Source organism: Ctenocephalides felis, unplaced genomic scaffold (genome assembly GCF_003426905.1).
Source record: "Ctenocephalides felis isolate EL2017-DRISC unplaced genomic scaffold, ASM342690v1 CF-g0.4_SCAFFOLD_01492, whole genome shotgun sequence".
Taxonomy (NCBI): Eukaryota; Metazoa; Arthropoda; class Insecta; order Siphonaptera; family Pulicidae; genus Ctenocephalides; species Ctenocephalides felis.
The window spans coordinates 2,702,671-2,721,468 of record NW_020537646.1 but is presented as its reverse complement, the minus strand read 5'-3'; the positions used below and the strand labels follow the sequence as shown (position 1 = coordinate 2,721,468).

At 27.9% G+C, this 18,798-nt stretch overlaps 3 protein-coding genes across 3 annotated transcripts; all 3 read right to left on the bottom strand.

Annotated features, from left to right (window-relative positions):
- Positions 1 to 702: 702 nt before the first annotated feature.
- Positions 703 to 1,412, bottom strand: LOC113370638 (protein archease-like). The gene is made up of 3 exons (XM_026611329.1): positions 1,316 to 1,412; positions 1,170 to 1,194; positions 703 to 1,097 (listed from the first exon to the last, which is right to left on the bottom strand). The coding sequence occupies exons 1-3, from the start codon at positions 1,362 to 1,364 to the stop codon at positions 704 to 706; spliced, it is 468 nt and encodes a 155-aa protein (XP_026467114.1). The 5' UTR covers positions 1,365 to 1,412; the 3' UTR covers position 703.
- Positions 1,413 to 2,132: 720 nt separating this feature from the next.
- On the bottom strand, positions 2,133 to 4,902 carry LOC113370234. Its single transcript, XM_026610905.1, has 6 exons — positions 4,887 to 4,902; positions 4,135 to 4,227; positions 3,404 to 3,551; positions 2,802 to 2,945; positions 2,393 to 2,517; positions 2,133 to 2,281 (listed from the first exon to the last, which is right to left on the bottom strand). Exons 1-6 carry the CDS (start codon positions 4,900 to 4,902, stop codon positions 2,133 to 2,135), a joined length of 675 nt encoding a protein of 224 aa, XP_026466690.1.
- A 1,339-nt stretch (positions 4,903 to 6,241) lies between these two features.
- Positions 6,242 to 7,144, bottom strand: LOC113370233 (chymotrypsin-1-like). The gene has a single exon (XM_026610904.1). It carries the CDS (start codon positions 7,142 to 7,144, stop codon positions 6,242 to 6,244), a length of 903 nt encoding a protein of 300 aa, XP_026466689.1.
- Between the last annotated feature and the right edge of the window lie 11,654 nt (positions 7,145 to 18,798).

Genomic DNA, 18,798 nt, shown 5'->3' with positions numbered 1-18,798 from the left:
TAATGCTACGACGCCTACCGCTCAAAGAAAACTTGCACAATGGTGGAAAAGTGACAGGCAAAACGCCCGCTAAATTTAACATACACTTTATTGCCGATTACATTTTCACCCCATTCATGATTTATTGCAATTATTGGAAAATTTTAATAAATAAACTTGTAATTCACTGTAACCGCTTTTAGTTTCGTTTGCCCTCTCTTTTGTACAATGCTCAGAACATCTGGCAAGGCGACGCAAAAGGTGGCGCGAACTCGTTGCGCATGCGCACCGACACGTTTCGAACCAACCCCAAGCCGCGTCATCGGCAACCCCGCAAATCGCAAACCTAGGAAAATTTTTCATATGGAAGAAAACCATGATTTGCTAGACAATAGAATTACTGACAAACTAGTTCCTATGTAAGATGGAACTGGTTTCATTTTTTTTTCATTTGGAAACTAAATACAAAAATTTAATACCATTGTGCTTATTTATTTAAAAAATACATTTTCAATATTAATAAAATATTATTTACAATTTGTCTTAAAATTCATAAACCAATCAATCATACACAACATGACATTTCTACTACACATTCAAATACAATTTGCAAACTCTTAATAAACAAATCTCAAACAATTAAATAAATTTCAAATTGCTTTACCATGTGCATGATCAGATTGTCATTCATAATCAGATTGATAAAATATATGATGTCTTAATACTATATATCAATGATAACGAACAATTCATATCGATTATGCTCAGGATCATTAATAATCTGCATAGCCGAGTATGTAATTGCTTTAACCTCCGTCCCCTGTGGATGCTTTCCAATCGTAAATTCTTCTCCATAACATCTACATTTAATTGTAAAATCATCTTCATCGAATTCATAAATCTCTAACCTACTGCATATTAAATATGGCTCAGCGCTAAACAAAAATAACAATTCATCAAGAAATGATATAAATCCTTCCAAATCATCTCCATGAGCTTCTATTTCATGACATTGAGTTATTTCAACAGATTTTAACTCATCTGATGTCATATAACCAAACATAGAAATACCACATTGTTCGAAGGCCTCTTTCAAAGAATCACCCCATGCGTGCAATCTAATAAGAAAAATATTGTTTTAAATCAACTTGTAAGAGATTCAAATAAAAAATTATAAACAAAATTCTTACTGCACATCAGCTGTGTGGTCCAAATCTGTGAAATAAAATCAGAAGAATATAACCTTCAAAAGTACACATGGCCTTAAATAATATAAGAGTGATGTGAATTTAAAGTTAAATTAATATCAGATAATGTATCCCAAAATTGCACTTACATTCATATTTCACTGGGGCTTGTGGGGGCTCATTAATAGTACATGCCATTTTCTCTTGTCAAAATAGAATTCCAGCGTGCACGACTTCTAAAGTGACAGCCAGCTTGTGCGCAACTTCATTCCATTATGATGGATGTAAACAACAGGTTAAGCAATATCAGAAAGTGAAAAAAGTAAACCTAAAAATACAGTAAATGTTAATTATTAGTTATTAAAAAATAATTTATTGTATTCACAATTGTTTACAAGTGTTTTTAAAAGTATATTCTAATACTATATATTCTTTAAATTGAGTTTAAAATTTTGGAATAAAATCATTATAGAGTTGGTATGAACTTGGTTGAATGGCGCGTTTTACAAATATTGGCGGGAATATCATTGCTGTGGTATCGTCAAACTATTCAAATTCATCACATTATAAAACTTTTAATAAATAATTGGTAAGAATATAATTACAAATATATGATAATATGGAGTCTTCTATATACAAATTATATCGATTTATTACTAATACCTCACTAGTAGCAGAAGAAGCTCCTTCAAACCTGCAAATTATAAATTATGAAAAACAAAACAGTATTTTTTATCATTTTATTACAAAACATGTATTCAAAAAATAAGTTTCTTCACACTTGTACAAATAAATAAACAATATTTACAAATTGCAAGATAATGGCATAATATTAAAACTTAAAAACTAATTACGCATCCACTACCAAAATATTTGCTCATTTATACAATTTTGAATTTTGTATAAATACATCTAAATTTTCTTATAATTTAGTCCTTGATCTTAAAAACTATTTCAAATTCTCATTCATCTTATAACTTCCTCCAAAGGAAAATGCCTAAATGAATCATTAAATATATCTGTGAAAGCAGTGCTGACTAGGTCGTTGATGAGAGGCTTGATGACAGCAAATCCTGGTTGCCAGGCTGAATTTATTATAGAATCCAGGAAACCCTCTTTAAAAATTAAAATATACATAAATATAAAATCATATCACAAAATGCAATTGTTAACAAAAATAGTTTAAGATAATTTGGGTGCAAATTATGTAAAATTACATTTATTACCTAAAACTTTTTTGCCTTGGAGAAGATTACTTATGTGCAATTGCATGTCTCCAATTCGATCAATTTCAACACGAACTTTAAGACGTCCTCCTGATTTGCCTACTCTAGTAACTGTTGTGGTTTGGCTATGAAAAATTTATTAAAATTTGTACAAAATAAGAACTGTAGAATAAGAATAGGAATTGTAGTATAATAAATAAATACAAAATATATTTACCATGTGTTGTGAATAATAAAATATTAGACAACAATAAACAACAACATGCAACAAAACAGATTTCAAAGACACAACTTTTTATCAAGCTTTACTAAGGATTGATCATTAATATAGGTTTTATTACTTATTGATTGAAGAATTTAATTGGTTAATTAAAATTTTATATGAATATTAGCAACATTACGAATTTACCTATAATCGTAGAGTGTTAAATTCCATACTCCCTTTGAGATTATATTGTTTCCTAAGAAAATTCCATTGAATTCGTAGTTACCATCTAATGATTTTTCTGGAAAATACTGAGAATAAACTATCCTATTGCGTTTTTTATCTAATCTGAAACACAGAAACATTTTAAATTAATAAAAATAGTGAAAATAGTAAATATAGTTCAATTTAGTGAAAATAGTAAATATAGTAGAATAATAATAGTAGAAGAAAATATAGTTAGGACAAGCAATAATAAAATAAATAAAACATTGCTAAAGTGATGCACAGACTACAGTAATAAAATATTTTCAAAAAATATGTTGTTCTATCCCTCCTGTTAGAACAGAAAGGATAATAGATAAATTAAGTAAATAAGAAATTACTTGTGAAATAAATTTCATGATATTTATGAACAGAAATATATTATATAAAAGCCTTTATGAGACGGTGGTTGTAAAAAATATTTTGCTTTGGAATGTTCGTTAAGATCATTATAGAATAAAAGTAAATATTCTTGTGAGATTAACACAATTATATTTTTTATAATTTTTATCATTTTGAAATTTTGAGTAATTTCAAATTACCGGGTCTTCGTGACTTCAGATTGTGTCCAACCGTACTCACTGACGTTGGTCAGGACAAGTTTATAATTTAGCAAACTTCCACCTCGCCTTTGTTCTATATAGGGACTACGATGAGGGTCGAAGGGCGCTACCCCTAAACTGGGCAAACCTAATTGGAAAAAAATCAATAAATTACTCAAAAACAAGAAAATCAGATTAATTTCTATTTATTAATAAATCAATTATAAAATTAATATTAATGATCTAAAATAAAATTCATTTTATATGAAAAGTTAAACAAATATTTGGGTTTTATGATACATGGTAAATGTGAAGAAATTATGATTTATAATTTATATACACAGTTATTTTTGATAAAAAAGGAAAAATCTCGAGGTAAAGTATTATCCTCTTCACTATTTTGCGACAACAATGATTAATTTTTATACACGTGCTGACAAAAAATGTCTAAATTCCACATCTTCAAACAAATCCATTAAAAATATATATGCAAAACAAAAATTCTTATATCATATCATAATGTATTTGATTTATGTCTCAAAATTAATCGAAATAAATGTGAAAGTTTGCATGTTTCTATCAACCAAACAAGTAATTTTATATATATAAAAATAATTTATGATATATCCATTTAATAACGCCCATGATCATCTCCAAAGCTATCACTTTCATTGCAGATTAATAATGATTATATATGATAACATTAGAAAGATATTCACTTTTACTCTTACCTGTTTTAAAAAGCGGCCTCAAATCATTAAAACTTTTTGTAAGACAGCTATCGAATTTTGGTGTGTTGATATCACATTCTTCAAAGAATTTGGCTAAAAGAGGAAATAAATATAGTTAGAAAAAATAGCTGGCAAGATTTCCTAATTTTCTAAATTTCTAAATTTTCTAATTTGTTTTTTCTATCTTGCCTGGCAATAGTAAAGTTTGCTATTTACTTCGAATAAAATAATTTAAAATTTTCTATTTCACTATTGTTGGCATATAAGATCTGCAACCAATTCATCTCTTGCAAAAACTTATAGTGGATAAAATAAGATTTCAAAATACATCCCAGTTAAATAACTAATGTCGGTTATGACCACGATATGGGCTAATAAGTTAAATAATTATCCAAGAAACCATTACCACAAATTATGTTATTTAATACGAATATATGTAATATTTCAAAAAAACCCGTGCGTACTCACAATCGATTTCATTTACGTTTACATAAGATTCAAGTTACGAGAATCTTTAACAAGTTTTTCTGCGTAGAGTTAGACTAAATTTGAAGTTCTATGAAACGAAGTTTCGTATCGTTTTTTAGAAGTAAAAGTTGATGATTCGTTTTGATATTTGTAATAAATGCAGCCATTCGACGTTAAGTAACTTTGACTGTGTAATCAAAGAAAGTTGCACAGTATGGAATGAGCGTCATGATTAGATGCGCACATAAAACGGAAAAAAGACTGTACATTTCATTTGCTTTTACCGTTGGAGAATCTCATTTCATTTTTATCTCGAATAAAACTCGTGATAAAATGGAAAATTTGAAAAAGTATACTCTGGATTCCTCAGAAATCCACATCCACATCCGAGTATCAATGGCATTTTGTATGACCTACTCTATATGTGTAAATAACCAATATAATCAATAAGAAATCAATGCATTAATTTAAGAGATTTATAGATAAATCGAGCTTCTGTAAGCCCTTATTAAAAACTATTCAAGATGATTCAATTAGGTATAAATTTATCAAACATGCTGTCAAACAAATCAAATTTTACAAATTATTTAACAAAAAACGAGCACGAGATCAGGACATGCATGGTATAATATAATATACTAACAATGGATGGTATATATTATAAGAACGCAACCCTATATTCCAAACTTTATTGAATTTTCATAAATAAGCCTAATTTGATACTCAATCGATATCTTTCAAACAAACTTATACCATCATTTATTTTGTTAATTTAATTTAATTTATCAAACATTTATTCTACTTTGTGTTCAAAAAATATTTTTTATTTAAGTGTGGACGTCAACTATGATCAGTAGACACAGAAAATAATTCACATAGAATTCATATGTCCTACAAGCGTAGCCTATTCATACCTAAACCATATTTAGTGTGCCTATAATATTTACAATGTTCGTTTATTACTTACTTACATTGCAAGAACCAATTTTTCGATATTTAATTACTAAGAAATCACCCGACCAATATCTATCAAAAACTAATCAGCACAATTCCCAACTGATATTCCTTGAATTTTTAAAAATAGGTTCAGGTAGGTCAAATTTTTACAAAAATAGGTTTATGCTTATTCATCTATGTGTTTAGGATTTTTGCAAAATGGCAAAACGTTGACAAAGAATTTTGCACTTAAAAAATAAATTAATAGTTCATAAATTGCAATATATCAAGTGATGAATATTCTTGTCAACGCAGAAAATTTATGAAAGTATTTTTATTATATTTAAAATTTATATTCATTACTTATTAAATTAAAAAAAAAATTTAGAAAAAAATATTAACTGTTGTAATGATGTGTAAATAAAAAATATGATATAAAACTGATTTTCTGGTAAAAACAAACTTTTCCTTCGGGAAGTTGATTATAAGACGATGGAATTATATATCGTCGAAATCTATACATATATGGTCGCATTCAGCATTGAATAAAATATATTTTTAAAAAAATTATGCAGTATTACATAATATAATTTATATATTTATATTCCTAATATGGAGCACAATGAAGAAACCTAAGCTATAAGCTTATGAATATGAAAAAAACACATATTATTCAAAATTCACTTTATCCCAGAAAGTTTATTTAAGTAAATAATAAAAAATGTAAAAAATACAGTACGAACAACAAATGGCAGTATGCTTTCTCATTGCATGTTGTAGCATTTGATTTCATGGTATGAATAATCCAATATTTATATTTATCTACACGCATATAAACTACATTACGAAGTTCAAGTTTTTCTCTTAAAAGATAAGATGCAATTCCATATTGCTCATCGTTACAAAGTAAAGGACTCCCGGAATCACCGTAGTAGATGGTATGGTTTTTGCTGGCAGCCAAGCATATATCTGATTTGCTTATTCCAATATCAAACCATTTTTGTCTACAGTCTTCATGAGAAAGTACTTCTAGTTGCACAGATCGTAATGGATTATGTTGACGAATATTCGATTCATGTTCTGAATCCACCCAGATTTGACCCCATCCAATAGCTGTACATTCGTCAAATAATTCGCCAATATCCAGAGATGAGTTACTACTATGTGCCAACTTTGCTGGCTGGACTACATGGTTGAAATAGAGCGATTCTTTCGTTGAAACTAACGCTAAATCATTTGTCAATTTATTTGACAAACTTTGATAGTTAGGGTGAATATAACAATTCTTACTTTTTAGTATCTGAACTTCTTTACTATTTTTATACTTTTGGCAGTTACTGACTCCTGCGATTATCTTAAATGAACACATCCAGAGAAAAGTTAAAGGTTGAACACAATGTGCGGCCGTCAAAATCCATCGATGGTTCACAATTGATCCACCGCAAAAATGATAACCAGATTTTTGGAGAGAAACAATATACGGATATTTTTCGATTGATGTTATTTCTCCGCCGACTATCCTGTGGTTATACGATTTTGGATTTGAAGTTTCGTATGTTTCGTGAATGTGACATATTATTATTATAATGAAGGCATACTTGATCATTTTTAATCAACTGTCAGAGGAAATCATTTATTTAGGTTCATAATAAAGTACTCCTGAATTGCGGTATATCAATTGATAAATATTCTTGTCAACGCAGAAAATTTAGAAAATTTAATAGAATTTTTACATTACTTATTATAATCAAAAAGTTCTATTTGAAAAAGGATTTAGTTTAACGATGTAAACATCTTTTAAAATTGCGACGGTAGGATTTTGAAATTTTGACACGATCCACTATTTCAAACTTTGGTGAGTTTTAATATAACATTTTAGAAGTTTCGTTAAGACCATGAACCTTGTCATCATACAAAATTTTATCAAAATCGTCAAAAAAATCAGCTGATTTCCAACTGATATTTACTATGAATGAATTAAGGAAAAGGAAACCAGATAGAAAAAAATATTTATTTACTTATTTTAAAGTATTATTTGCTTCATTTGATAAGGTGCATGTGGTTTGATTAGATAAAGCTAATAATTCCTTAATATATGTATCTAAAACGTTATATGTTACACACAAAATATGTATAATAATGCATAAAATGTATTTATATAAGTATTCGGTATTATTTACAAGAATATATGAATACAAGTCAGTGTCGTAAAATGTTATAGGTATTATAGATGTCCATTGTGCAACTCAGTGTACCATAAAATAAGTAACGTTGCAGAAAGCTGAATGTTTCAACATTTAGAAATTACTTGCATAAAATGAAGAGATAATACTTACAGATAGTAAAATAATAGATTAAATTCAATTTTAATAGGCAAACTCTAAATTTGGACTTTTGTTAAATACTTATAAAAATTAATTGCACAATAATAGCAGTAGGTAGTAAAAAAATTATATTGCATTGGAATGATTATTTTATTGATCAATTGGTTCGCTTTATCTGTTTATTAAAATTTGTGTAATCTGTACACTTTTAATTAATTGTGCTTTAATACAATTATGTATTTTAAAAGAATTGTATCTTATATTTTGAGAGTAAAACACTAATTCATGCTATGAGAAAAATGCTAGAAAATGAATTGCTCGCGTTTACAAAATATAATGCAAAAAACACAAATAATGACCAACATGAAAAGTATGCTTTTTATGTTGGTCAAACCAAACCAAAATTTATTTATTCACTGAAAGCAATTAACTTTAGTAAAACTTTTTTATATTAGATATTTGTTTATATCATATCAAAAATACCTTATAATAAAAAACAAATAAATAAACTCACCAATTGCAGCTAGTTCACTATCACTATCACCAACAACCTGCACAGCACACAAAACAATTGCAATATAACAGCATCGTTCAATTTTGCTTCCACGCATTTTCAATTTGTCTCGACTACAAACTCAACTAAATGTCCTGATGTTTGTTGAATACTCAATTTCAAAACCTCTATATCCAAATGCATTCTTCTTGATTTAATTTCTCTTCGTTCACATTAATATTCCAACTGGAAGAAAATCAATCTTTGCCTGTGAGAGTTTACGCGAATTATGAGCGCGTGTGCCGACTAGAGTGGCTTCCGATGGATTGTGGAGATCTTCGAAGGCCACGGTGATGGTGATATCACATATGATTACCGAAGAAAGTTACTATAACATTCCCCGTAATAAATTGGTTAATCTCTTGTTGTAAAAGTTAATTGAGATATACAACTATATATAATAAAAAAAAATTGACTGATTACAGGATGTACAAATATAAGTTATTGTTTGGAAACCAAGGCTGCTTCTGAAAAGTTTTGAAATTAAACTACAATATTGTAAAATTGGCTACAGTTAAAAAATTTACTCCTTGATAAAAGTCCAAAATAGACTACAATACAGTATCTAGTATTAGACAAGTACAAAAGCAGCCGCAAAGATCACCTGGTAATTCTTTTGCCTGAAAACCTACTTAGGAGGCGTCCATTAATCACGTGAGGGGAGGGGGAATTTGAAAAAAAATGAGAAAATGTTATATGAGAAAAGGAGTGGTAAGATATTACCCCTTCTTATTGTATTTATTTATCTGATTTTTTTTAAAAAATCCCCCATATTTAAAAAAAATTCAAAAAAAATAGTTGATGCGGGAATGGGGGATAATTTTGAATATAACCACGTGTCGCCAAGGGAAAAGGGGGGTCTAAAAAATCCTTAAAAAATCGATCGCTTGATTAATGGACGCCTCCTCAGCCAGAATACTACCACGGCCAGATTAAAATAAGGAAGTTTATTCTACAATTATTAGCTATCAATCTTAAATATTTCTTATTTGTATTTTTAAAGTTACTTTTATTCCTACAATGTTATATTTGTTGTTTTTTAAAATAGTTGTAAATATAATAAAAAAAATTATATAATTGCAAAAATAAAACGTTTCTAGAGATTGTTATATGCAATTACATAAATAGACAAAGATTGTTATTCAGGTCATTTAACAATATGCTGCAAGAGTCATGATAGAAAATGTACTTATTGACCAAGGAAAACAATATAACAAGAAAAACATGTGATTGAATTTATTATCCAGTAATTAATTTATATATATATATATATATATATATATATATTCATATATATGAATAGATTCTATTATATCGACTCCAGTTACGGTTATTGCCTTCAATGAAAACTCGTAATATGGTTTATTCATATATTGCTAAATGAGTTCAATCTTCGCGTATGATCTAACTTTTAGAAATGAGAATTATTTAATATCTAATGTTTCGACAGAAGAGAATTCCAACAAATCATAACGTGTACGCATTGAGCAATTTCAGATGCATTTTTTCTGCTCATATCTTTGTTAACTTAAACAACTATTTAAATGGCAAATCACAATACGAAGATACAATACCTGCTTTTAATATTGTTGCTCATTCAAACTTCGAGAAATTCAAGAAATAAACATTTTTAAAAAAAAATTAAAAAACAGCATGTGTTTTTATCTATTCTAAATTTGTCTTAAAAGAGAGAATGATTTAGTTTAAACTAACTTAATTTAGGTCATCATAAAACACTATAATAAAACGTCTTACTCATGGTTAGTGATCAGAGTCATAAATTCCATTCAGAATTTCCCCGGACAACCTGATACCAAGGTCCTGAAATATTTCTGGAACTAATAGAAACGTTGGATCCATTCGTAATTTGACTTTGTTGGTGCCATCGGAACCAGTAAGGGTTGAGCTTTGGAAGACCTGGTTCCAGCATAAAATTCATAAGGGTGGGCCAACTTCAAATTTATTCTTATTAATCAATGCCCATTAATCAATGGGGTTTTACAAAAAAAGCACAAAATATCATGTGGGGGAGAAAAGAGCCTAGTATCCGTGTATTTATTTTTTGCCTAAATTTTCAAAAAAATAAAAATATGATTTTTTCGTGAAGTCGAAAAATTTTGCATAACTAAAAATACACGTGATGTTTGGTGAAAGAGGGGGTTAGTGTTAAATATTACGACATATTACCAAGGAATAGGGGAGTCCCAAAATCCCTAAAAAATCGATCAAGTGATTAATAGGCGCCACCTAGATATGGCACTTACTCTGGTGAGGTTAAGCTAAGTGGTTTAAATTACCATAACATCTTCAAATTTGGCATACCAACAAAATGCATTTACAACCCATTTGGGAAGAAAGAGAAATTTTGCTGTTAATAGTGTCTCTAAAGAACTTCCAGAGCACGTACAGATCTGGCGCCTCTTTTGTGTTTATAAAAATACATCAATTCACTAAAACACGTTTTGCGTGTGTGAATCAACAAGCCACTTTCGATTTCGTACACGTACTGCGGCAACATAATTGATATATAATAATTCTCTAATCAAGATTGCATTAAGACAAGTGGACGCAAGATATTGAGAAAGTTTAGGAGATACTTAACCAGAAAGTTCATGGGCAAATCCCTTTCTAAATTGATTACTTGTATTCCTCCTAAAGGCATTCAGTTATATTATTTCCAAGACTACAAGAAGAAAGTACAAAAATGTAAATATTTGTAGAAATTATATCATTTGATTTTTTTTTAATTGCTAATTTTCATATCGTATAACGATAGGTACAAAAAGTTTACTTTATATTTTCAATGACCAAACAAAACTAATTTGCAATTTTTTACCGCGTACCCCCCTTGATTGTATTTATTATTAATTATCATTTCAGTGAATATTATATATATTCAGTAAATGTTTATTTACGTATGACATAATATGGAATGACCCGCGAAAATACTTAAGTGTTATATCATGACCATGACTTACTTCTGAAATTTCTCAAGAGGCTTCGAATCGGTGAGAGACCACATTTTTAATCCATATTAAAAAAAAAACAATCGATGGAATGTTTTGTATCTGATTGTGATATGTGATTGCAAAATAATTCTGGTGAAATTTCTAACATAATAACTAATGTAATAATATATCTAAATGCATAGAAAAACGATCAAAATTTACTCCTAATCCAGCAAAGCAGCCACCTAAATTTCGTATGCAAATTCACCCGACAAATGTTTTTTTCAATACTGTAATAATTTATGTGTGTTTTAACGATTTTCAAATCTCGTATATTATAATAATCGCTAAGAAATAAAATTAGGCATATAAAAATGTACATATTGCTATTAATATATCTGTAGAAATGTCCTATGGTATTCAGTAAAAAGAAATTTCATTATCGCATGTTTGTTGCATGAATAAAAGTTATCTCTAATATGAAAATTATTATAAGTATTATAATTAACATAATTTAAATACATATTAATCGCAGATCATTAAAAAGATGAAAGTGCTATAAAAAAATCTATATAAATATTATAAATTTTGTGCTGCATCAGTATATAAATTGAATCTAGAATTAATTTTACTATTTTTATTATTTACACATTAACCAAATTTATTGTTAATTATAACAATTTAAAGAAATCTAAAATTGTTACCCAAAAAATCAAAATTTGCGCAAAAATAGGCATGTTGCACCACCTGATCTAAGAACCATTATATATAATTTCTTTAATAATGATTAAACAAAAATGAATAAAAAACATGGTATAAGTAATATATTTACATTGATCTGAATTTAATATTTAATTAATAAGTATCTTATTCAAATAAGAGACATATATAAGAGTCTTTTATTGCGATATTAAAACTAAATTAAATTTAAATATCACTTTTTAAGATTAACTTTAATTTGTATCAAGTCGGACAAAGTCTTATAGTTACTTAATATATAATACTGAGCAATTTAACGTTACCACCAATTAGTTAATTAACTAATGATTATTCTTCATAAAAAATCATTGAATTATCTAGTATTTCTATGTGTTGCCACATTATTTATATTAATTTTAAAATTTCACATTAATTTAATTTATATCAATTGTCTAGAAGTATTTGAGGGCAAAATGGGTTTAATTTTTTGAATTTAAAAATATTTATTTTCAGTTTTACATTCCTATACAATATTACATAGGTCATGCATTAAGGAAGACTTCGTCTGTAGAAAAATGGCAATGACCAGATACTAATTTAATAAATGAAATGTAACTGTAAATTTAAATTAAACTAATGATATTATTTACCTATTCGTATTCGTATCTATTCATTACTCAAAATCATTCACAAGAAATTTATGTTATGTATATATCTCAACTTGCAAAGAATTAAGATTTTATTTATTACGGTCTTACAAAAATATATGTCATATTTTTGAAGATTGATATATCTATGTTATTTTGCCAACGATATATTATTAACATATTGTATTTATGAATTATTATATAGAAAATTTTCGATATTTTGGCACAAAATTTTCAAAGCATGCATATACATACATACATTTACATATAAACGTACTGAAATTACAATATTGTTATTTATACCGAACCGTACAAATATAAATAAATTTAAAATGAACACAGAACACATGAGAATATAGATTATTCTACTTTTTTTCTTATTGTAATTTTAATTGAATTTGAATTGTATACAAATAGTTAAGATATTACTCTTATTATTCATTGTTTAAAATGCTAAAATATTAGTTGATTAGGAATATTTAGAGTTAAAATTTAGGGATACAAAAATACATTTGTCTAAATTTGCTAGTACCGTATGTAAATATACGTTAACAAAAACAAAAACTTTTTTGAACACAAGGCAAGAAAAATGTTGAATTACGTTAATTGAATTCAAATTTAATAATTAAAAGTAATATATTTACGCCATATATTTATTAAAAATTCTGGATCAATAAGTATTTTAAATAAATGTATAAATATAGATCAAATATAAAATTTACTAGAAAAATTATTAACCCTTATCACCTGAGACGAGACACCAATAATTGTATTTGCGGTCGTATGTCACCTGGGAGGTATGACTAGGAAAATTTTGAAAATGGTTAAAAAATAAGTGTAATATATGTAAAAAGTATCTAATACATTTGTTTTTTATTAAAAGAGATTTCTAATATTTACCGAGGCCAACTATGACCTAGCTGGTATCACATATTGAAAAGCTAGGGACCGATAAGAGTTAATAAATCATTTTTCCGAATTCTGGCACTGGATAGTATTTCAAATATAATTTAATATTTGTTATATAAATTATATAAATAATAGTAATATAATTTATAAATGAAAAATATATATATTACCAATAAAAGTTACCAGTATGTCTAATAAAAGAATATTTACGAGGAACCCATGTGAACAGTTTGTCTCCGGTTGTAGCCTTTCCGGGCGACCGTGCTTCCTTGTGCTTCACACTCGCGCCGGACTCGGTCAATGATATCAGCCACCAGCTTTTCTTCTTTTTCCCGCTTTTTCTTTCGAAATCAGTCTCCTGCTCTTCTTTGTTTATAGATAATTCTCTGGAAAAATAAAAATTATTTCAATATATAAATACTAATGATAAAAGTACCGAAATTATTATAACAGAAAATATTTTTGAATCAAAAGTCTAAAGGATAATCGTTACTAATATCAGAGAAGTTTCAGCAATTTGCCTTAAGAGCACTAATCATAATGATAACCATATGATTTAGGTTGATAATGCAACATACAGATATATTTAATGTAATTACTTATCTATTTAATTAGTTATTTTCTTTTATATTTATTCCTATTTTATTTTTTTAAATATTGGTTTCACAAATAAGGAGGGTACAAAATTATTTTATTTTAGGATCGCATTTTATTTTGGGATATGCATTTCAATGTGTAATTGTACTTAACATAATCGTCTTAAAGAGGCAATTAAGCTATTTTATTATTTATTAACTATCTATGTTACCATAAACTTGCCTGATTAATCTACTAGATTTCCTTTGCGGTTTCACAAGTTCATTTTTGGGTATCGACAGTTCGTGATCAATTTAATTCAACAAGATGATCACTTTTTTCATTTTCTGCCTCAATTGTGACTTCTGTATCTTCAGCTGTGTGTCTGCTTGAGAGATGGCCAATGTAACCTAAAAAAAAATAAAGTTTTTAATGTTTCAAAGTACAAAGCCTTGAAATAATATTTTTTATTATTGATTACGGTTTGCTTATGAATAAATAAATAAATAATCAATAATACTATAATATTCAACTTATTTGCAAAAGAACGTATAAAACACTATCTAAATTAAAAATATTGTTGAAAAAATAATGCTGCAATCCAAGTAAACACAAGTTATTTATTATGATATCGTTCCCAATTTTTAGAATTTTTTAAAATCTAATTAGAAATATTATTAGCTAGATTTTTAGTATTCATGTACTATCCTGCATAATCACAGCAGACATAAAACTTATAACATCTATTTATGCTATTTAGTTATTTGAGTAGTATTCTATTATATTTGATTAAATTTCAAATTTTATCATTATTATAATTTTTATTATTTTTACTTCACCTTTCCGTGATTTGAAAAACACGCAGCACTTCTCACATTTGAATAAGGCGGCTGGCTGGACAGTATTAGGCACGTGCAATTTGTACTTGTGTCGATACCAATGGGTCCTACTAGCCAAAATTTCACCACACATTTTGCAAACGACCGAACCGTCTTCCTTCATCATATATTCTAATAATTCATGCTTACTTCTTGCCACAAACATCGAACAACCATCTTCTCTACGATCATTGGATAAGTCTTCATCTTGGGTAACCGGAGAAATGTTGAGCATTCTATTTCTTTCGTCAGTCAAAAAATGCAAGCCCTGATCGCTGTCCAGAATTACGGTGGTTGCTGGAATAAAATTGGCGTCATTTCCATTTTGATCCGAAGTTGGGTAATTGAGTTCTTTTTCATGTTCGTGATCAGTCTTCAGAACCAGATTTGTAAAGTTTCGATCGCGTTTTCTATTGCTGTGATTTTGGTCGTTCTCCAAGCTTTGCAAATCTGCAAAAAAAAGAAATGTTATGATGATGACCTACGTAATTTTCCTGACACATTTTTTTATACAAGTGACTGATTAAAAAATGACAAGTCATTAAAATTTGCAGAAATCTGAAACCGGCATTTCTTTATATTAATAGTTTTATATTATTTGAGATACTATAATGAATAAATTTGTTATTTATTATTTATTGCAAACAAAACTCTGACAGAATATTATACAGAATTTTTCTACAATTAATTTTCTGCTATAAATGTTATGCCAACACGATTCCAATGGAATTCTGTAACAAAAGTATTGGAATCATATGAGAATTCTCATATTACAATATTGGCATAGTCAAAAATGTCGAATTAACATAAAGGTATAAAGAATATTAAAAAAGTGTTGAATATTTTTATTTGAAATAGAAATCACACTTTACAAATATATTTTGTTATTTCATATATACAAAATATGCGTATATAATGCTCTTTATCCATACGAAAATAAATAATCATTTTTTTTAGGAGAATTAACATGAATATCAACTATATCTCATTTGCTATTGAAATATTTAAACAAGACTCTATATTCTTCTCAATTTATTAACAATAATTGCACTTGTTATAACATTATAACCATTTTAAAATTTTGGATATACTAAAATTCATACATATAATGAAAAATATATTTTCAATTGCACAAAAGCGATGTAGTGTATAGAATTATAGACTTTCGTTCCTATAAAAATATTAATAATAATTTTTAGTGTGCGCATTTATTACTGACCATATTGCGTAAAATGTCTTAACACTAACAAATAATAACTAATTTTTTTTCATGTAAATCATAGATGAACTACATTTAGTTTGTAATGTATTTAAAATAAAAACAAGTATCACACTATGTATAATAAAATAAGTATTAGATGTTTATAAGATCAACTCTGCTTTGCATAAGTTATTTACAACAAATTACGATGCTAATAATCAACAATTCATATTTGTGGATTCAATATAACAATACGAATTATTTAATTAAAGCAATATTGTTACATGTTTGTTTAGATTAATTTGTAAGATGTCATTATTTAAACTTAAAACGATAAATCCTTTTTGTAAACATAAAAGACCCAAAAATAATTTGCACGACAATTATTTTTCCCATCACCCCTAAGGTTTTTTATATCAAGTGAATGTTTACAATTCAACTGTGCAAAAATTATTCTAAATTTCATATAAGCAAAAATATTCTAAATTTTCCAATATTTCATTTTTTATTTATAATCCCCGTTTTTGCCTACCACTGCATTATTTCTGTTATAGATTATATTAATTACAAATTATTAACACACTTAATCTAAAATAAACTATACATTATAGATATATCTTTATCTATTTAACAAGTTTTGTATGTAGCATGTATTGCGTTTTATATATGAAAATAAAGCAGGTCTTTATTACATATTAAATTAAGGCACTGGTTATTATATATTTATATTTATATATATACAACGATTTTAAAGGCTTTCTTGGATAAGGTATTTTTAATTTAATTTATTCTTGGGGAAGACCTGCATCTCTTCATTTAGTTAATTTTAAATCTTCACTACTGCTTTGCAGTAAGTAAACCATAAAATTATCTTAAATTTGGTTTGAAACTCAAAATGATTTAAATTATAAATCTTTTTGAACGATTACACAATTTGGAATTTTGATTTTCCATGTGATTTATTATATATAATTTTATATAATCACAAAATAAAGTTTGTTCATATTCTCTGTCAACTATATTTTTAAATAATCTCTCTCTAATAATAGAAAGCCCTTTTATATAGTTTTTTAAGTGTAAACATAAATCTATATATCTAAAATATAACATTTATATATGATCGAGTCAAATATATGTACTTCTTTACATAACATAAAAATAAGATAAAATTTAAAATTATTGCATAGATAATCAAATCATAGCTTGATTATCTATTTGCAATAAAATTATTAATCTAGACAATATCTTAATTATTTGATAATATATCTTTGTTTCATATAATATTTAACAAGTTCATGTGTTTAGTAGTTTTTTCTATTACGTATAATTATTAGTTACGAAGTTTTGAAATACTTTCAGGATTCAAAAAGAAAGATTATGTGCAATGCTTCACGGTTCAAATATGCCACACATAATAAATCTGCTTATACTGAAATGTTTTAAAGCTCATGCTGCTTTTCAGTACCACATTTTGCACATAGTTTTGAATATTCATATTATGTATAATGGTAAGCTAATAATATAGCTTATACTCTACTCAAAAGTTCAATTAAATCATGTACAAAATTTTATTTTTATTTTCTATATATAACAAGACTAAATAAAGTTGACGCACACGAGCAACTGGAATTTACCGTGTCATAAATCTACTTTTCATGCTTGGAAAGGTCTGTTATCTATTGTAAGCAGCTATAGTGGGGGGCAACATAATATTTTTGGGGCTCCACCACTTCAGCCGCAGTAACCATTGGCGGCTGTTCGAGTTTCGCGTTCTGGTGTATATTTTTCCATTTGCGCTTGGTAAAACATGCCATCGGCATGCAATCTTTGGGCATGTAGCACTCGTGCGTAGTTTTCATATGGTTTTCATTTTGTCCGGCCTTGAGATTCTTTCTGACATACGGGGCATGGGAATACTTTCCTCTGCGTGCCTTCGTGGTAAAGGAAGGCGTGCCTTTGGAAAGAGTAATTTGTTTTTGAATGTCTTCTGAATGTTTTTCCTTCGCACATTCTGTGCACTGGTAGATACCCTCGCTCACACTGGCGTAGCGGAATAAGTTCAGTCGCGTACAGACATTTCCGTTAACTGTTCCGCGGGGTCATTCGACGCGCTGTGGCACGCTCCGGGCCCTGCGCCGAGAGTTCTTAGGTGCATTTTGAGCCGTTTGAGGCGTCGTGACCGTACCGGCCGCGGCATTCGTAATGTTATTGTTATTACTGCTATTATTATTGTTTAACGAATCCGTCTGATTGTTTCCGCGCGGTGATTGAGTATTAAATGTTAGCGCGTTACTGTTAGACGTTGTCGCTGTCTGCGTCAGAGGATTTACGCGAATTTTTCGCTTCAGAGACGAGCGGACGAGCTTCGAGTGGTTCCAACTTGGGTATCAATAAATCAGCCGATTGTTTTTTCTGTAAATATATAAATTATAAATCACTATTTATTTTATTATATAAACATAAATAAGAATATATAAAATCATAATAGAAAACAAATAGATAAACATAAATAACAATATATGAAC